This window comes from Podarcis gaigeae, assembly GCF_964106915.1.
Source record: "Podarcis gaigeae genome assembly, chromosome: 12".
Lineage (NCBI taxonomy): Eukaryota > Metazoa > Chordata > Lepidosauria > Squamata > Lacertidae > Podarcis > Podarcis gaigeae.
In genome coordinates this window covers 4,076,596-4,096,790 of record NC_139688.1, presented here as the reverse complement: position 1 = coordinate 4,096,790, position 20,195 = coordinate 4,076,596, and the positions used below count along the sequence as shown (strand labels likewise).

Genomic DNA, 20,195 nt, shown 5'->3' with positions numbered 1-20,195 from the left:
CGATCAGCCTTCTTTATGCTCCAGCTCTCACTTCCATACATCACTACTGGGAAAACCAGAGTTTTAACTATAAGGACCATTGTCAGCAAGGTGATGTCTCTGCTTTTTTAAGACAACAGGCATCTGGAGACTACACTTCTGTTAATACAGCCCAGAATTGTATCTGCTACTTTTCCCTTATTGTGCATTTCCAGAATGAAAGGTGAATACGGGCCATTAAGTCTGCTTATTGTCTTTCTTCATATTTACATCACCACCAAGGACCTAGGTTAAAAAAAAAAAAAAGGGCAACCACACACTGCTAACCTTGTGCAGAAGATATATTTATTCACAGAAAGTATCCCTTCTCAATTGCCGTTAAATAAATATAACACTCCGCAGCACATAAATGTCTCCTCAACCAGTTTTCCTTCACCCAAATATGATGTCATTTTTTTTAACAGCCCTTTAAAAATCTATACAGCGTCCTTTGCGTTCCCAGTCTCCATAGCGAGTTGGTTCAGGGCCTTTGGGTCCGCCTCTCTCTTTCGTAACAGGATTGATGCCATCTGGAAATTCTGAAGAAGAAAACACAACAAAATGCAAATAAATTGGGAAGCTTTTAATCTTTAATGCATTGCCGTATTTTAATACTTTGTTGGAAGCCGCCCAGAGTGGCTGGGGAAGCCCAGCCAGATGGGCGGGGTATAGATAATCAATTAACCACAGAGCCTAGGACTTGCAGATCAGAAGGTCGGCGGTTCGAATCCCCGTGACGGGGTGAGCTCCCGTTGCTCGGTCCCTGCTCCTGCCAACCTAGCAGTTCGAAAGCACACCAGTACAAGTAGATAAATAGGTACCACTCCGGCAGGAAGGTGAACAGCGTTTCCGTGCGCTGCTCTGATTCGCCAGAAGCGGCTTAGTCATGCTGGTCACATGACCCGGAAGCTGTACGCTGGCTCCCTCGGCCAATAAAGCGAGATGAGCGCCGCAACCCCAGAGTTGTCTGCGACTGGACCTAATGGTCAGGGGTCCCTTTACCCTTTACCTTATGATTATGATTATGATTATTATTAACCACCAGAGGGTTACTCTTGTGTCACATTCCTGGAGTCCTTTAAGGAGTTTTTACCTTTCTCCTTATGCAGGGGGCTACAAGGCAAACCAAGTTAACTGGGTACCTACTTTCTCCAACTTCCCACTCTGGAAATGACTCTCACCTGTGGCTCCTAGAAGTTGTCCGTATGGGACAGCAGCCACACCTGGGGAAACGGCTTCGGCTGGCCGGCTCAACCAGGTGAGGGTTGCCGATGGGTCTTAATCCCTTGGAAAGTGAGGGACCAGAGATTCACAGAAGATTGGAAGAAATATATGAACTATTTGAAGAGCAACCGTAATCAACAAATTGCACTAGTAGGACTACAAGAGGTTTTGCAAGGAGGAACATATGAAATATTGCAAAGAAGAGAAAGAAGAGAGATATTAGTTATGATACTTAAATGTAATCGTGAAAGTAAGAAATGTAAATTAAGTGGAAAAGATTGGGAAATTTCCAGATGTGATTGATGGAGGTCAAAAAAATTGTATAAGATACAAAGTATGTTTAATAATTGTTGAAAATGATATGTTAAAAAACATATATACTGTATTTTCTGGTGTATGAGACTACTTTTTAACCCAGGAAAATCTTCTCAAAAGTAGGGGGTCATCTCATACGCCGGCTACAGCAGCAGCTCCCGCAGCAACTCCCCACCAAAGGACAAAACGACAGGAAATCAGCCCTGAGTGCTCCCTGGAAGGACAGATCCTGAAGCTGAGGCTCCAAGACTTTGGCCACCTCAGGAGAAGAGAAGACTCCCTGGAAAAGCCCCTGATGTTGGGAAAGATGGAGGGCACAAGGAGAAGGGGACGGCAGAGGACGAGATGGTGGGACAGTGTTCTTGAAGCTACCAGCATGAGTTTGACCAAACTGCGGGAGGCAGTGGAAGACAGGAGGGCCTGGCGTGCTCTGGTCCAGGGGGTCACGAAGAGCCGGACACGACTAAACGACTAAAGAACAACAACATTGAAAATGGCTGGGCCAAATAAACTCCGCTAAAGATCTTCATGCCCTCGGCAGCTGCCATTACTACCCACTTTGAGAGGCATGTCATGTCAGAACTGGGTCTACCATTTCCCCAATAAAGTACCTACTTTCCAGTGGCTCCTTCTCTGCCCTGGATTCTTCTGCCTCATCGAAACGACCCACAGGCAACTTTGCTTTCTTGAGCGGTTGCTTGTGAGGAATTTCAGGATTTCCTTCTGTGCTGAAGTGGGCACCTCCCAAAGCTCTGTGCAGCAACACAGACCCTACGATATACAAATAGGAAGAGATGGTTCAGAAGGCCGTTCTTAGAATACCTGCGCTTTCCATTTGCTTAAATCAGCCTGGACAAACAAGCGGCCGCCCAACAGTTTGACTTCGGCCCCAAAGGCAAACTCAACCATTGTCTCCCGAGACAGACAGGTGCCAACCAACTGAGTGATGTACTAAGAAACTCCTGAACAAACCTGGAAAGGACAGGGAGAGAGCACTGAAGCCTAAAATGACATTAAGCAGCAGCAACAACAACAACAACAACAACAACAACAACAACAATAATAATAATTTCTTTATACCCCACCCATCTGGCTGGGTTTCCCCAGCCACTCTGGGCGGCTTCCAACAAAATATTAAAATACAGTGGTCTGTTAAACATTAAAAGCGTCCCTAAACAGCCAAACTGCCTTCAGATGTCTTCTCAAAGTCGGGTAGTTGTTGTTCTCTTTGACATCTGGTGGGAGGGCGTTCCACAGGGCGGGTGCCACTACCGAGAAGGCCCTCTGCCTGGTTCCCTGTAACTTGGCGTCTCGCAGCGAAGACCCTCAGCCCTGGACCTCAGTGTCCGGGCTGAACGATGGGGGTGGAGACACTCCTTCAGATATACTGGACCGAGGCCATTGAGGGCTTTCAAGGTCAGCATCAATACTTTGAATTGTGCTCGGAAACGTACTGGGAGCCAGTGTAGGTCTTTCAAGACCGGTGTTATGTGGTCTTGGCGGCCACTCCCAGTCACCAGTCTAGCTGCCACATTCTAGATTAGTTGCAGTTTCTGGATCACCTTCAAAGGTAGCCCCATGTAAAGCACATTGCAGTAGTCCAAGCGGGAGATACCGGTACCATATTTTTTGCTCTGTAAGACTCACTTTTTCCCTCCTAAAAAGTGAGGGGAAATGTGTGTGGGTCTTATAGAGCGAATGCAGGCTGCGCAGCTATCCCAGAAGCCAGAACAGCAAGAGGGATTCCTGCTTTCACTGCACAGCGATCCCTCTTGCTGTTCTGGCTTCTGAGATTCAGAATATTTTTTTTCTTGTTTTGCTCCTCCAAAAACTAGGTGCGTCTTGTGGTCTGGTGTGTCTTATAGAGTGAAAAATATGGTAACCAGAATATGCACCACTCTGGCAAGGCAGTCTGTGGGCAGGGAGGGTCTCATCCTGCGTACCAGATGGAGCTGGTAAACAGCTGCCCTGGACACAGAATTGACCTGCGCTTCCGTGGACAGCTGTAGGGATATTGCGGAGCGGGGAGTGGGGTCCGGAGGGAGCACACTTCCCCGCCAGCAGGCAGCCACAGTCTGCCTGCACGTGTGACCTTGGGGTGCAGGGAAACCCCCCCCCCCCGACAAGCCACAGCTGTCTGGTCCATCGTTCCACCTATGTCTGACCTTTTGCGGTCTCAGAAGCCAGCAGTGTCCTGTTTGTAAGTTTTTCCCTGAGACCTTTTGTTTCCTACGTCATACACTGTGCAAGGGGAAAATGACGCTGTGGAACAGGTGCCAAAATAGCTTTGTACCACCCCACGATCTCGGGACGGAAGATGTGTAAAGGGCACAGCCCAAAATGTATTTGCCTGGCTTGCATATTTGTCTCAATAAAAGGAGGCTCCACAGGAATGGTGGCAGCTCACTTCAGACCACCTGTGCGCAGCTCACATGATGATCAACACCTGTCTTGGGCCTTCACTTCAGACAGCTGTGAGTCCAAAATGACAAGATGTTTGAGAGTTGAGGCCCAGCTTTAGCCCATGAGCCCTTTTATCATGAATGAATGAATGTGGAAATTAATAATAATAATAATAATAATAATAATATGGAATAAAGCAGCTACTGCCTGATATCACATGCACAGTCACCAACCTGAGTAGACCATCAGCACTCCAGTCCTAAGAGTGCACAGAAAGAGTGGGAAAACACCACTGGATTTCACATTTTATGACCCAACTGGGTTCACCAAGAAGAGAGTATAAAGGAGAGCATATCTGCAGTCGGTGACCATAGATATGCAATTACAGGAAGTTACAAAAAGGAGAGCCACTTGTACAGCCAAACTTATGCAACGCGGAACAAAAATAGCCAAGTACTTTCTTGAGAACAGAGGCGTTATCACTATAAGGACAGCTTGCTAAAGAGGGACAGCTATTCTGAATTTCCTCAGAATTCCTGTGAATTTGGATGCTGTTGGTCAAAATGCTGCTGCAGGTCTGGATTGTGACTCTGAAAACGTCACAGATCTTTTGAGCTGAGCTGTCACCATTTGGCTCCTGTCCGCTGCCTTATGCTAATAACAAACTGCACCTGTGTCACATTTTTTTTAAATGGGTACAGATTTCCCTTTCGCTTCACGAGCACCTGGGGAAAACATTGTTTTCCAACAGTTCCCACACAGAATGCAAGGGGTGCTGTTGTTGACCGAGCAGGATCTCAGGGGCATTTGTGTTTTATCGTCCTATTCAAGGGGATGTCCTAGCGAAGCAACAACCGAACAGCTATAATAAACGAGGCAACTTATAACAAGAAGTGGGTGGGAAACACCACTGTTTTAAGCTTGGGGGCAAACCCAAAATAAATTATCATTATTACTTTCGCGAGGCGCCAGCTCCCGTCAGCCCCCGCGGCTAGTTCCCGGGGGATGATGGGAGTTGTAGTGCAATGGCAGCTCCAGCCTTTCTCAAGCTGTGGGTCCCCAGCCCATTAATAATAATAATACTAATAATAATTTATTATTTATACCGCGCCCATCTGGCTGGGTTTCCCCAACCACTCTGGGCAGCTTCCAACAGAACACTAAAATACAATAACCTATTAAACATTGAAAGCTTCCCTAAACAGGGCTGCCTTCAGATGTCTTCTAAATGTTTGGTAGTTGTTCTTTGACATCTGGTGGGAGGACGTTCTACAGGGCGGGTGCCACCACCGAGAAGGCCCTCTGCCTGGTTCCCTGTAACTTGGCTTCTCGCAGAGAGGGAACCGCCAGACAGCCCTTGGCACTGAACCTCAGCGTCCTGGCAGAATGATGGGGGTGGAGACGCTCCTTCAGGTCTACTGGACCGAGGCCGTTTAGGGCTTTCAAGGTCAGCACCAACACTTTGAATTGTGCTTGGAAACGTACTGGGAGCCAATGTAGGTCTTTCAAGACCGGTGTTATGTGGTCTTGGCGGCCACTCCCAGTCAGCAGTCTAGCTGCCGCATTCTGGATTAGTTGTAGTTTCTGGGTCACCTTCAAAGGTAGCCCCACATAGAGCGCATTGCAGTAGTCCAAGTGGGAGATAACCAGAGCATGCACCACTCTGGCGAGACAGTCCGCAGGCAGATAGGGTCTCATCCTGCGTACCAGATGGAGCTGATAAACAGCTGTCCTGGACACAGATATGACCTGCGCCTCCATGGACAGCTGTGAGTCCAAAATGACTCCCAGGCTGCGCACCTGGTCCTTCAGGGGCACAGTTACCCCATTCAGGACCAGGGAATCCTCCACACCTGCCCGCCTCCTGTCCCCCAGAAACAGTACTTCTGCCTTGTCAGGATTCAACCTCAATCTGTTAGCCGCCATCCATCCTCCATCAGCACATCCAATAGAACATCAGTACAGAAAACAGACCAAGACAGGCTGGTACAATGACAGCTTGGCAGAAATATGTAGGCCTATCACCATTTTTGCAGCCCAGTTCAAACCAGTTCCCACCCCCCAAAAAGCACCCCACTTCAAAACTGGGAGGGATGAGCAGAGGCTAGCAGTGCTTCTCAACTTTTGGGTCCCTAGATGTTCTTGGACTACAACTCCCATCATCCCTGAGCTCTAGCCTTGCTAGCAAGGTTGATGGGAGTTGTAGTTCAACAACATCTGGGGACCCACAGCTTGAGAAAGGCTGGAGCTGCCGTTGCACTACAACTCCCATCATCCCCCGGGAACTAGCCGCGGGGGCTGACGGGAGCTGGCGCCTCGCGAAAGCCTTCGGAGGGCGCCATCTTGTCCACCTCCTCCCCGCACCCCCGGACTCCAATTCCCAGCATCCCTCGCCATAGGCTCCTCCCGCGGGGCCTGATGGGAGTTGGAGTCCTCCACCCCTTGGCGGCTCACGCAACGTCCCCCAGGCGAGGCCTAGCTGGGCCGAGGCGCCGGGCTTGCGTGGCTGGGTCCGGCTTACTGGAGACAAGGGAGGAGCGGCCCAGCTGGAGCGGCAGCCTCAGGGCCATTTCGGCGGCACGAGCAGCGGCAGCAGCAGTCCCAGCCTGGGAGCGAGCGAGCGGGGAAGGGGGCGGGACTTGGGAGGGAAGCACCGCCTCCGCCCCGCCCCTTTTCGACGTCATAGTCGGGGGCGCGTCCGGTCCCCGTCCCGCGCCTGCCTTTCCCGTTGCAGAATTTATTTCCTCGTATTGACATACCAGGGAGCTGAAATGCACCTAAATGCAACTAAATGCAACCAAACGCGTTTATTTTAATGGCAATTATTAAATTAATTAATAAAATAAAATAAAATAAATTATACTGTAATGCAATTAAAATAAGTACATAAAATACACCGTTATTTATTTGCTTGCTTCTTGCATTGACAGACCAGGGAGCTGAAATGCAACTAAATGCATTTATTTTAACGGCATTTTAATGCATTCGAATTGCATTTAAATACAATTAAAATAAATACATAAAATACACCGTTACTTATTTGCTTGTTTCTTGCATTGACAGACCAGGGAGCTGAAATGCAACTAAATGCATTTATTTTAACTGCATTTTAATGCATTTGAATTGCATTTAAATACAATTAAAATAAATACATAAAATACACCGTTATTTATTTGCTTGCTTCTTGCATTGACAGACCAGGGAGCTGAAATGCAACTAAATGCATTTATTTTAACGGCATTTAAATTGCATTTAAATACAATTAAAATAAATACGTAAAATACAGCGTTATTTATTTATTTTCAAATGTATTTTTATTAAAGGTTTTCTTGATTTACCAAGGCATGTGCAATGTGCCTCCTGTTTTACTTTTTTGCTTGTTTCTTGCCTTGACATAGCAGGGAGCTGAAATGCAACAAAATGCGTTTATTTTAATTGCTTTTAATACAATTAAAATAAATACATAAAATACACCGTTATTTATTTGCTTGTTTCTTGCATTGACATACCAGGGAGCAGAGATGCAACTAAATGCGTTTATTTTAACTGCATTGCAGCAGCCCCAGCTTGGATGCGACCGAGCGGGTAAGGGTGGGCGGGACTCGGGAGAGAAGCTCCGCCTCCGCACGCCCCTTCTGACGTCATAGTTGGGGGCGTCGTATTTATTTCCTTGTATTGACATACCAGGGAGCTGAAATGCAGCTGAACGCATTTATTTTAACTGCAATGATTAAATTAATTAATTAATAAACTAAAATAAAATTAATTATACAGTAATGCAGTTAAAATAAATATAAAATACACTGTTATTTATTTGCTTGTTTCTTGCACTGACATACCAGGGTGCTGAAATGCGTTTATTTTAGCTGTATTTAAATGGCATTTAAATGCTATTCAAATAAATACATAAAACACACCGTTATTTATTTGCTTGTTTCTTGCGTTGACATACCAGGGAGCTGAAATGCAACTAAATGCATTTATTTTAGCTGTATTTAAATGGCATTTAAATGCAATTAAAATAAATACATAAAATACACCGTTATTTATTTATTTGCTTGTTTCTTGCATTGACATACCAGGGAGCTGCACTGCAACAAAAAACAGTTATTTAAAATGCATTTAATTGCATTTAAATGCAATTTAAATAAATACGTAAAATGCATTGGTATTTATTTATTTGCTTGTTTCTTGCATTGACTGAGTAGGGAGCTGAAATGCAACTAAATGCATTTATTTTAACTGCATTTTAATGCATTTGAATTGCATTTAAATACAATTAAAATAAATACATAAAATACACCGTTATTTATTTGCTTGTTTCTTGCATTGACATACCAGGGAGCTTAAATGTGACTAAATGCATTTATTTTAATGGCATTTAAATTGCATTTTAAATAAATGCAATTTAAATAAATTTATGCAATTTAAATAAATAAATAAATAAATAAATAAAATACGCCTTGTGCATTTCTGGTGTTTTGAAGTTCAGCTCCCATCACCCCACCAGCCAGAATGACCTGTATTATGCAGGACTGGTGACAACCCTGTCTAGAGGGCACCAGGTTGGAAAACATTGCCTTAAAGTGTGAGACAAATCTGAGCTTTATGTTTCCACAAAGTGGGATATCTATCTATCTATCTATCTATCTATCTATCTATCTATCTATCTAATACATGGGTAGGCAAACTAAGGCCCGGGAGCCGGAGCCGGCTGAATCCCTTTCTAAATCCTGCCTGCCGACGGTCCAGGAATCAGCTTATTTTTACATGAGTACTAGTAGAATGTGTCCTTTTATTTAAAATGCATCTCTGGGTTATTTGTGGAGCCTGCCTGGTGTTTTTACTTGAGTAGAATGTGTCCTTTTATTTATTGTGGACCTTAAAGTCCACAAATGACAATATTTTGGAGGTCCCAGGTCGCAAGGTGGTTAGATTGGTCTCAACTAGGGCCAGGGCCTTTTCGGTACTGGCCCCGACTTGGTGGAACGCTCTGTCCCAAGAGACCAGGGCCCTGCGGGACTTGACATCTTTCCGCAGGGCCTGCAAGACAGAGCTGTTCCGCCTGGCCTTTGGTTTGGACTTAGTCTGACCCTTATGTTTCCCTCCCCTTATGATCTTCATTTAAATTATTATTATTATTATTATTATTATTATTATTATTATTATTTATTTGTACCCCACCCATCTGGCTGGGTTTCCCCAGGCACTCTGGGCGGCTTCCATAGAAACCAAAAATACACTAAAATATCACAGATTAAAAACTTCCCTGAACAGGGCTGCCTTAAGATGTCCTCTGAATGTCAGGTAGTTATTTATCGCTTTGACATCTGATGGGAGGGTGTTCCCACAGGGCAGGCGCCACTACCGAGAAGGCCCTCTGCCTGGTTCCCTGTAGCTTTGCTTCTCGCAATGAGGGAACTGCCAGAAGGCCCTCGGAGCTGGACCTCAGCGTCCGGGCAGAATGATGGGGGTGGAGACGCTCCTTCAGGTATACTGGACCGAGGCCGTTTAGGGCTTTCAAGGTCAGCACCAACACTTTGAATTGTGCTCGGAAACGTACTGGGAGCCAATGTAGATTTTTCAAGACTGGTGTTATGTGGTCTCGGCGGCCGCTCCCAGTCACCAGTCTAGCTGCCACATTCTGGATTAGTTGTAGTTTCCGGGTCACCTTCAAAGGTAGCCCCACGTAGAGCACATTGCAGTAGTCCAAGCGGGAGATAACCAGAGCATGCACCACTCTGACAAGACAGTCCGCGGGCAGGGAGGGTCTCATCCTGCGTACCAGATGCAGCTGGTAGACAGCTGCCCTGGACACAGAATTGACCTGTGCCTCCTTGGACAGCTGGGAGTCCAAAATGACTCCCAATTTTAAAATGAGGCTGCATTTTAACCTGTATTTTAAATTGGTTTTTTCCCCCTATTATGTTTTTACTGTAATTTTACTGGTGTTAGCTGCTCTGAGCCAGGGAGGGCGGGGTATAAATATAATTTATTATTATAAAAATGCATCTCCGAGTTATTTGTGGGGCATAGGAATTCGTTCAATTTCCCCCAATAATAATAATAATCCGGGCCCTGACAAGGTCTGAGGGACAGTGGTTCGGCCCCCTGCTAAAAAAGTTTGCTGACCCCTGATCTGATTTATCTTTCTATCTGATGGTCTGCAGAAGTCCTGCAAAAGTCCTGCAGACCCTTCAGGAATCCCTCCTTTCCTCCAAGTCTCCGGCACCTGCCAGATGCACAACGCCCGCCAAGCCTGCAGGGGGCGCGTTCAGCGCCCCACCTCCTTCCTTCGCCTCCCTCCAGCCACACGCAGCAAACCAACCCGCCAGATACCTCCGGACTCCAACTCCCAGCAGCCCCAGCCGTCGCCGCCCACAGTCCGCCGTGGCGGGAGTTGTAGTCCGGCGACCCCTAGCGGCGGGCCGCCGCTTGCCTTCTCTCCGCTCCTTCCTTTGTAGCTGTCTACCCAACTGCCTGCCTTCCTTTCGACGCGAAAGGGGGGACAGGGATCGACTTATTCGAGCCGGGCGCCCGCCTGGGCATTTTTTTAACTGGTTTTGTTCGGAGCGCGTCGCTCGGGGCGGCAAAGCGCTTCCTTTCGCGGCAGGCGGTTCGCGGGGCAGCCCGAGAGGGGTCCTCGAGCGGGGTCCTCGAGTGACATTGGGCGCTCGTCAGGCGGCCGCTGAGGCAGAAGGTAAAAAAGGGACGGTCGGGGTTCTTGTCGCTGCAGCTCCTCCTTCGACGCCGTCCGGCCCGCCGCCATGTTCCGCCTCATGCTGACCCACGCGAAGAAGCACCCGAGCGTGAGTCCCGGAAGGAGCGTTATAGGCGGGGGGAGGGTTTGTTTCCTGAGGCGAAGGGAGCGCTATAGGCGGGGGGGAGGGGAGGGGGGAGCCCAGTCCTATTCTGCGCCCCCGCCCCGAGCCCCCTCCTTTGCCCTTTTTATTGCATTCTTCTCTTTTATTTCGAATTTTTGTTCGACACAAGATGGCAAGAAATCCTCTTTTTTTAAGGTATGCAAGGTATGCAAAGGAAAACAAAAACGAAGAAACCCCCCACAGGTGTAAGAAATCCTTCTCCCCCCCTTTTTTTTAAGGTATGCAAAGGAAAACAAAAACAAAGAAACCCCCCACAGATTGCAAGAAATCCTGTCTCCCCCTTTTTTAGGTATGCAAAGGAAAACAAAATAAAAAACCCCCACATTGCAACAAATTACCCTTTGCCTTTTATATGCATACCTAAACAGATTGCATACCTTAAAAAAAAGATAGGATTTGTTGCAGCCTGCTTTCTGTCCTCGCGCAATTTAAAAGGCAAAGGGGAATTTGTTGCAATGTGGGGTTTTTTTGTTTTTGTTTTCCTTTGCAAAAAAGGAAACAAACCCCAGGTTGCAACGAATTCTCCTTTACTTTTAATTACTGGAGGAAAGGAAACAGATTGCAACAAATCCTATTTTTTTTTAGGTATGCAAGGGGGGGGACGACCCCAGATGGCAACAAATTTTCCTTTGCTTTTAATTACCGGTACTCGAGGAATGGAAACAGATCGCAACTTCCGCTTTTGATCTCAAAACATTCTGTATTTCACAGTTGATTCCTCTGTTCATCTTTATTGGAATTGGAGGGACCGGCGCGGGCCTCTACGTCATGCGCCTTGCTCTTCGCAATCCTGATGTCTGGTAAGTCAGCCTTTCTTTCTTTGGCGATCCCTCGCAGCCGAGTAAGATTGTCTTCCCTAAACACGGTTTTAACAGTGAGTCCGTAAGTGACTGTGGAGGCCAATTCTGGATCCACACGTCCTTCCACATAGGTGGGAGTTGATCAGAGTTAGGGTTTGCCAAGCGTGCCTTCCTCCTAGCACGTTTCTCCCTTGCATCCTGAGTTCAAGTGTCTTCAAAGCCCATGACACCTTTAGTAAAGGCTGTTCTCCAATTGGAGCACTCACTGGCCAGTGTTTCCCAATTGTTGGTGTTTATACTACATTTTTAAAGATTTGCCTTGAGACGGTCTTTAAACCTCTTTTGTTGACCACCAGCATTATGCTTTCCATTTTTAAGTTCGGAATAGAGTACAGTGGTGCCTCGCAAGACGAAATTAATCCGTTCCGTGAGGCTCTTCGTATAGCGGTTTTTTCGTCTTGCGAAGCAAGCCCATTGACGGCTTAGCGGATTAGCGCTATTAGCGGTTTAGCGGCTTTTAGCGGATCAGCTGATAAGCGGCTTAGGGCTTAGGAAAAGGGGGGGGGGAACCCCGCAGGAACTCGCAAGACATTTTCGTCTTGCGAAGCAAGCCCATAGGGAAATTCGTTTTGCGAAGCACCTCCAAAACAGAAAACCCTTTCGTCTAGCGGGTTTTCCGTCTTGCGAGGCGTTCGTCTTGCGGGGCACCACTGTACAGTCATACCTTGGGTTACAGACGCCTCGGGTTGCGTTTTTTCAGGTTACGTACCCACCGAAACCCAGAAGTACCAGAACAGGTTAGTTCTGGGTTTCGGGGACTGCGCAGAAGCGCCGAATTGCAACCCACGTGTGTGCAGATGCGCTGCTGCGGGTTGCGAATCGCGAACGTGCATCCCGCACAGATCGCATCCACAACCCAAGCATCCACTGTATAGTAGTTGCTTTGGGGAGCCCTTGGCACGGTGCTGACAATTGCCACCCCCACAAAACCACGTCCCGTGCTCGCCCCAGGTGTCCTTCATGGATGAATATGAGGCAGCGCTTTTGAAGGGGACCCAAGCTTGACTCCTATCTGTGGCAGCTGCACACTGCTTTACTTTACTCAAAATTACCTAAGTGGATGTGAGCTTGCTTATTTCAGAAGTGCCACTGCCACCGAAAAGCATCTTGGAACCCAGCGGCAGGGATTGGTGGCATGCAGGGTCAGGCTGCTGAGTATCCTTCCAAGCTTCTTGGTTGCAGACCTTTTGCCACTTCTTTTAAGTGTTGCCATCTTAAAGCACCACCTGAATAAAATATGGCATGCTCTGCTGCAGAGGTAGTATAATAATCAAATTTATATGGCTCCCATCTGACTGGCTTGCCCCAGCCATTCTGGGCAGCTTCCAACCAATTATAAAACCACAGCAAAACATTAGCATCAGCTTCTTAGCTTTAGAGCAAGAAAATCAATCATAATAGCATTGCCATTCCTTGGCTGAGTTGCATCCGAGGCATTGCAACGAGCAGTACAGCGTAGCTAAAAGGATATTTTGGAAGCGAGTAAAGCCAGTTAAAGGGACGCAGGTGGCGCTGTGGGTTAAAGCCTCAGCGCCTAGGACTTGCCAATCGAAAGGTCGGGGGTTCGAATCCCTGCGGCGGGGTGCGCTCCCGCTGCTCGGTCCCAGCGCCTGCCAACCTAGCAGTTCGAAAGCACCTCCGGGTGCAAGTAGATAAATAGGGACCGCTTACTGGCGGGAAGGTAAACGGCGTTTCCGTGTGCGGCTCTGGCTCGCCAGAGCAGCGATGTCACGCTGGCCACGTGACCCGGAAGTGTCTCCGGACAGCGCTGGCCCCTGGCCTCTTGAGTGAGATGGGCGCACAACCCCAGAGTCTGTCAAGACTGGCCCGTACGGGCAGGGGTACCTTTACCTTTTTAAAGCCAGTTAACTCTGTGTGCAGAAAGCACAAAGACTGGCAGGAGCTTGCATGGAGAAAGTGTAGGTAAAACATAAAGGACCCCTGGACAGTTAAGTCCAGTCAATGGTGACTGGGGTTGTGGCGCTCCTCTCACTTTCACGCGAGGGAGCCGGCGTTTGTCCACAGACAGCTTTCTGGGTCACGTGGCTAGCATGACGAAACTGCTTCTGGCACAACGGGACACCGTGATGGAAACCAGAGTGCACAGAAACGCTGTTTACCTTTCTGCCACAGTGGGACCTATTTATCTACTTGCACTGGCATGCTTTTGAACTGCTAGGTTAGCAGGAGCTGGGACAGAGCAATGGGAGCTCATCACCATCATGTGGATGTGAATCGCCGACCTTCCGATCGGCAAGCCCAAGAGGCTCAGTGGTTTAGACCACAGCGCCACCCGCATCCCAGAAGTGTAGGATTGGGTTGCCAAACACACCAAAATGTAACCGGCTATGCATCCACATAAGCAATTCTCTTCTGTATTTTATCACAGTATCAAATACTTCTCTTGCAAATAATCAACACATAAAGTAAAACAATGTAAACAGAAGTCCCAATAGATCAGTTCATTCATAGAGTCCAAATATCTGCTAGTTTCTGTTCATAAAATCCAAATGGGAACTTAACTACAGTTCCACAGAATCTTTGACAAGGATTTCCAGAATGATGCCCTGTTTCGCCCTCCTGGACTTCATCAGTTGTACATGTTCATATGTGGTATATCAAAATACAGTGGACGCTCAGGTTGCGAACATAATCCGTACGGGAGGCATGTTCGCAACCTGCAGCGCCACGTCTGCTTATGTGCAAAGAGCGATTTAGCATTTCTGTGCATGTGCGAGTGCTGAAACCCGGAAGTAACCCATTCCTGTACTTCCGGGTTTTGGCGCGTCCGTATCCCAAAAACACACAACCTGAAGCGTCTGTAACCCGAGGCATGACTGTAATGGAACTTTTGACATGGTGGCTTCGTGGTGCTTTAACTGGCTTTAAAGGAGGGACGCGGGTGGTGCTGTGGGTTAAACCACAGAGCCTAGGACTTGCCGATCAGAAGGTCGGCGGTTCGAATCCCTGCGACGGGGTGAGCTCCCGTTGCTCGGTCCCTGCTCCTGCCAACCTAGCAGTTCGAAAGCACGTCAAAGTGCAAGTAGATAAATAGGTACCTCTCCAGCAGGAAGGTAAACGGCGTTTCCGTGCGCTGCTCTGGTTCGCCAGAAGCGGCTTAGTCATGCTAGCCACATGACCCGGAAGCTGTACGCCAGCTCCCTCGGCCAATAAAGCGAAATGAGTGCCGCAACCCCAGAGTCGGTCACAACTGGACCTAATGGTCAGGGGACCCTTTACCTTTACCTTAAAGGAGTTTTACTAATACTTGTGATATGGTGGGCTTTTATTTTACATCCCACATTATAAAAGAAGTGTGCGCTTCTGGTGGCATTGAGGAGGCCATGATCATTAAATTGGTGAGAACCTTGTGCCAACAGTTGGGTAGAGCGGTTATGCTTTATGCTGTAGGTTTTTCTCCTTCTTACAAAGATGTACTGACTGCTGTCTGCCTCTTGTCACGTTTCTCTGCCTAGTTGGGACAGAAAGAACAACCCGGAGCCTTGGAACAAGCTGGGACCCAATGACCAGTACAAGGTATGTTACAAAATACTTAACTAGGGTTATAGTGCTGGTTATCCTATAGGCCAGGAATGGGGAGTCTGGTCTCCAGCAGAGGTTGATGGACTCCAATTCCCATCCACTGATTAGGAATGATGGGAGTAGAAATCCAACTCAGATATTTAAGCTAATCACCAAATAGCACCTTAAACCTAGGTTATGGTTGCCACTACAAAATGTTGAGGCGCCATTTTTTCTTGGTGACATTTAATATAACCAGTGAACCTCCTTGAGATCTATGGATGATGATGATGATGATGATGATGATGACAGTTTTTTATTTATACCCCACCCTTCCTGGTTCAAAAACCGGGCTCAGGGTGGCTAACAACAAATTTAAAACACTTAATTATAAAAGCAGCATAAAATACAGTGTAAAAACATGAATAACAGTAAAATTCAAAAATCAATTTAGGGGAAATAAGCATCAGATAATCCCCAGGGCTAGCTGGCAGAATTGGTCCTACTTGGGCCAGCGAGGCAGCCAGGGGAGAATTAGCTGTGGGGTCTCAGAGCCGATAATACAGTGGTGCCCCGCAAGACGAATGCCTCGCTAAACGAAAAACCCGCAAGACGAAAGGGTTTTCCGATTTTTTAGCGGCTTCGCAAGACGAACTTCCCTATGGGCTTGCTTCGCAAGACGAAAGCCCATAGGGAAATCTCCGGAGACAGCGGGGAAGCGCAGCGCGCCTTCTCCTCTGTTCCCGGACCTGTCCTAAGGCTTGCGGTGGGAGGTCCGGGAACAGAGGACAAGGCGCGAAGGGCTTCTCCTCTGTTCCTGGGCTTGCGGTGGGAGGAGGGTTTTTCCTCCCCACCGCCAACATTCAGAACAGCATTCTGAATGTTGGCGGTGGGGAGGAAAGCCCTCCTCCCACCACAAGCCTTCAGGACAGGTCCGGGAACAGAGGGGAAGGTGCGCAGCGCTTCTCCTCTGTTCCCGGGGCTTGCGGTGGGAGGAGGGTTTTTCCTCCCCACCGCCAACATTCAGAAGGCTGTTCTGAAGGCTGGCGGTGGGAAGAAAAGCCCTTCTCCCCCGCCAGCCTTCAGAAGAGTTCCCGCCTAGGCTGCGGATAGCAGCCTGCTGCCCCGCACGAGGGGCGCTCTTAAGCAGAGCGCCCCTCGCGCGGGGCAGACATTCGCCGCTTGGGGAGCCCTGCAGGGGAAGTCCTGCAGGGCTCCCCAAGCTGTGAATGTCTGCCCTTCACGTGGGGCAGCAGGCTGCTATCCGCAGCTTGGAGAGCCCTCTGGACCTCTTCTGAAGGCGGGCGGGGGGCAAAAGTCTTTGTCCCCCCTGCCTGCCTTCCCGGGGGCTTTTAAATCGCCCCAGGACAGCGGAGAATTCATCCGCTGTCCCGGGGCAATTTTAAAATGCTGGCGGGCGGCAGCGCTGCTGCCCGCCAGCATACCCTGGACAGCGGAGAAGTCCTCCGCTGTCCCGGGGTTTTTAAAATGCTGGCGGGCGGCAGCGAAGGCTTCGCTGCCGCTGGCCAGCATTTTAAGATCGCCCCGGGACAGCGGAGAAGTCTCCGCTGTCCCGGGAAGGCGGGCGGGGGGAAGCAAAGACTTTCGCCCTCCCCCGCCGGCCTTCAGAAGAGGTCGGGGGACAGACTGTCCCCGGACCTGGTCTGAAGGCGGTTTCCATAGGAACGCATTGATTGATTTTCAATGCATTCCTATGGGAAACCGTGCTTCGCAAGACGAAAAACTCGCAAGACGAAAAGACTTGCGGAACGAATTAATTTCGTCTTGCGAGGCACCACTGTATTCATAAAAGGGGAAGGGATGGGAAGGGAAATAAAAGATCAGGCTGAATTCAGATTAAAGGCCAGGTGGAATAGCTCTGTCTTACAGGCCCGACAGAAGTTAAATCCTGAAGGGCCCTGGTCTCATGGGACAGAGCATTCCACCAGGTCGGAGCCATCACTGAAAAGGCCCTGGTGGAGGATAGTCTGACTTCCTTAGGGCCTGGGACCTCTAAACTATGGTTGTTCAGGGATGAAAGGCGGTTAATAATAATAATAATGTGTGATTGCAGCATTTCAGGGGGTTGGACTAGATGACCCCCGGGTCCCTTCTGTGATTCTTCACTCTCCCCTCCGGTTCAATCTTCTCAACCCTGCATGATAAATCCCTGAGTTGCTGCCATTGACCCGTGATTCTGCCTGCAAAATTGCTTTTAAGCCCATTAAAGTTGAATTATTAGAGATCTTTTCCTCCTACTGAATCAATGGGGTATAATTTCAGTGTATGCGCAAAACAGAAGAATTGTGATATTAACTGCCTGTTAGGGCTCCTAGGCACTTACCCAGTTTCTTGCAGTTCAGCTCTGAAAATACTTCCTTGTGCCTTGCTCTTTCTTGCCTAAGGCAATTATTTCTGGGTAGCGTGGAATCTGCTTGCCCCTTGTAGTACATTCTGCCTGCCCTTGCACAACTGTGTGATATTTAAGGCATCCCAGCTCTTGTCTGCCAAAGAGAGCAGAAAGCTCTGTTTCTCCCATATTTGGCTTTGTATAAAAGCCGTTGTCCGGCTGTGTTGCTAAAAGAGGCCAGAGGCATGTGAAAATGAGAACACTTTGAGAACCGGTGCTTTAAATAACTTGAGATGTTTAGTGTTGCGTTCTAAACAAAACGTACAAACTCTTGCAATGTAAACGTTAGAGATTCAGGAAAGGCAACCAGCAGCCTGGAAAATAAATCTCACTGTGATGATGTGTTCATGCATTCTGAATAAGGATGCAACATTTAGCTGATAAATATTTAAGCAGGTGCTCCTGATTTAATTTAAAAACCAATTAACCATAAAAGGCTTTATCACCTGCAGGTGGTAAGTCTCACCTTTGAGTGAGAAGGGGAAATGGCTTTGTTAAAGGGGTCCCTCCAACAACAGTGGCATGCATTATTTAAACACCAGTCTGTTTCTTAAACTTTTATTTATATGCAGATGTATACAGATTTGCTTAAAACGCGTAATATGCTGCAAATTTAGTTGGTTAAGGTGGCTGCCAGCCCTATAACTTCAGCTTAACCTAATATAGTGATCCAAAAGTCTTGGCATGTGTGCAGATTGTCTGCAATCTGGAGAACAGGGCAACTAAGACCGTGTACATTTCTGACCTCCTACTGTCAGAGGAGATTACTATTTATTCTGCAAAACTATGAAACTTAAGGCTTGCATTAAGGCTACTTCACAACCCCCAGCAGCTGATTTTCAGGGGAGAGCCAGGTGCAGTGCGTAAGGAGACAATGAAAAGGAGGTTCTGATCTTGCATAATGTCACCATTTGGGTACAACTTGAACTGCTAAAAGGTTTAAAGGCTTGTTCTGGGAGTTCAAAAACTTTTGATGCAATCCAGAGGAGAATTAAACCTTTCTTGAGTCCTCTGAAATAAAATAGCCTAAAACGGAGTGCTACGTGCTAGGCTTTCACAAAACCTTCTTTCACCATTTTGTGATCTACAGCTCTCAAACGACTGAGACCTAAAGAAAAACAGAAGCTTCCTTTGGGCTTCAGTGTTTATATACTCAGTGACCTGTCTTTCAAATACAGTGGTACCTCGGAATCCGCTCTGGAAGTCCGTTTGACTTCCAAAATGTTCAGAAACCAAGGTGCCGCTTCCGATTGGCTGCAGGAAGCTGCTGCAGCCAATCGGAAGCCACAGACATTGCGTCAGACATTTGGGTTCCAAAGAAGGTTCGCAAACTGGAACACTCACTTCTGGGTTTGCGACATTCAGGAGCCAAAACGTTTGACTCACAAGGCGTTTGGGATCCAAGGAAGTGGAAATGAAACAGCTGGTTGCAATGGTGAAATTTTGGTGGCGCTGTCACTCTGTAATGGCAGTGCTGAAAGTTGCAAGTTGGATCTCCTATTTATAGCCAAGGAGTGGACCCAAGGGGGGACTGCTCCCCCAAGGCCCTACCTTCCAAGTAACAGTGACCTAAGGTTTTCCAGTAAAACATGAAGTGGTGCACACACTATATATTGTTCGTGTACTTAGTTCATAACATTTCTCTTAGTTAAATCAATAATAATACTTTTATCACTTATACCCTGCCCATCTGGCTGGATTTCCCCAGCCGCTATGGGCGGCTTCCAGCAAAATATAAAAAACAATGTCAAACATTAAAAACTTCCTGATACAGGCCTGCCTTCAGATGTCTTCTAAAAGTTGTGTTGTTCTTTATCTCCTTGACATCTGATGGGAGGGCGTTCCACAGGGCGGGCGCCACCACCGAGAAGGCCCTCTGCCTGGTTCCCTGTAACTTGGCTTCTCGCAGGGAGGGAACCGCCAGAAGGCCCCCGGAGCTGGACCTCAGTGTCTGGGCTGAACAATGGGGGTGAAGACGCTCCTTCAGGTATACTGAGCCGTTTAGGGCTTTCAAGGTCAGCACCAACACTTTGAATTGTGCTCGGAAATGTACTGGGAGCCAATGTTTCAGGACCAGTGTTATATGGTCTCGGCGACCACTTCAGTTACCAGTCTAGCTGCTGCATTCTGGATTAGTTGTAGTTTCCGAGTCACCTTCAAAGGTAGCCCCACGTAGAGCGCATTGCAGTAGTCCAAGCAGAAGGTAACCCTTTGTACGATAGGATTTTCATCCTCACAGCTGTGCTTCCCTCTTCCAGTTCTATGCGGTGAACGTGGACTACGACAAGCTGAAAAAGGATCGCCCAGATTTCTGAAGAGCAAACATTCTCCCTTCTACAAGCTGCACAAGATGAAGTGGTTTAGGTCTTCCAGAAGCCATCCGCACAACTCATACGCTTAAATCATCCAGGAAATGTTAAAACTGATTGCACAACGCACTTAAATCATGTTTTGCGACAGAGCTTGTTGGGACCCTAATAAAACCTAAAGCTTGAAATCTTAACACTTTTTTCTTTTTGCGCCGCAAGAGTTTCCTGACAAGGGCAGCTGCGTGAATTC

General features: G+C 47.7%; 2 protein-coding genes across 2 annotated transcripts; one reads left to right on the top strand and one right to left on the bottom strand.

Moving 5' to 3' along the window:
* Window positions 1-307: 307 nt before the first annotated feature.
* SDHAF4 (succinate dehydrogenase complex assembly factor 4) lies at window positions 308-6,679 on the bottom strand. The gene is made up of 3 exons (XM_083704392.1): window positions 6,482-6,679; window positions 2,173-2,328; window positions 308-557 (listed from the first exon to the last, which is right to left on the bottom strand). Exons 1-3 carry the CDS (start codon window positions 6,642-6,644, stop codon window positions 448-450), a joined length of 429 nt encoding a protein of 142 aa, XP_083560518.1. The 5' UTR covers window positions 6,645-6,679; the 3' UTR covers window positions 308-447.
* A 3,922-nt stretch (window positions 6,680-10,601) lies between these two features.
* On the top strand, window positions 10,602-20,139 carry NDUFA4 (NDUFA4 mitochondrial complex associated). Its single transcript, XM_083704402.1, has 4 exons — window positions 10,602-10,769; window positions 11,556-11,644; window positions 15,181-15,241; window positions 19,895-20,139. Exons 1-4 carry the CDS (start codon window positions 10,728-10,730, stop codon window positions 19,949-19,951), a joined length of 249 nt encoding a protein of 82 aa, XP_083560528.1. The 5' UTR covers window positions 10,602-10,727; the 3' UTR covers window positions 19,952-20,139.
* The last annotated feature ends 56 nt before the right edge of the window (window positions 20,140-20,195 follow it).

What these genes read in the sequence shown, in the direction of transcription:
- NDUFA4 (XM_083704402.1), top strand. Translation starts at nt 10,728, where the DNA reads ATGTTCCGCCTCATGCTGACCCACGCGAAGAAGCACCCGAGC. An exon ending in ACGCGAAGAAGCACCCGAGC is followed by an intron (nt 10,770 to 11,555) that starts GTGAGTCCCGGA and finishes TGTATTTCACAG; the next exon opens with TTGATTCCTCTGTTCATCTT. An exon ending in CTTCGCAATCCTGATGTCTG is followed by an intron (nt 11,645 to 15,180) that starts GTAAGTCAGCCT and finishes TTCTCTGCCTAG; the next exon opens with TTGGGACAGAAAGAACAACC.
- SDHAF4 (XM_083704392.1), bottom strand. Translation starts at nt 6,644, where the DNA reads ATGACGTCGAAAAGGGGCGGGGCGGAGGCGGTGCTTCCCTCCCAAGTC. An exon ending in CCGCTCCTCCCTTGTCTCCA is followed by an intron (nt 2,329 to 6,481) that starts GTAAGCCGGACC and finishes TGTATATCGTAG; the next exon opens with GGTCTGTGTTGCTGCACAGA. An exon ending in AGAGAAGGAGCCACTGGAAA is followed by an intron (nt 558 to 2,172) that starts GTAGGTACTTTA and finishes TTTCTTCTTCAG; the next exon opens with AATTTCCAGATGGCATCAAT.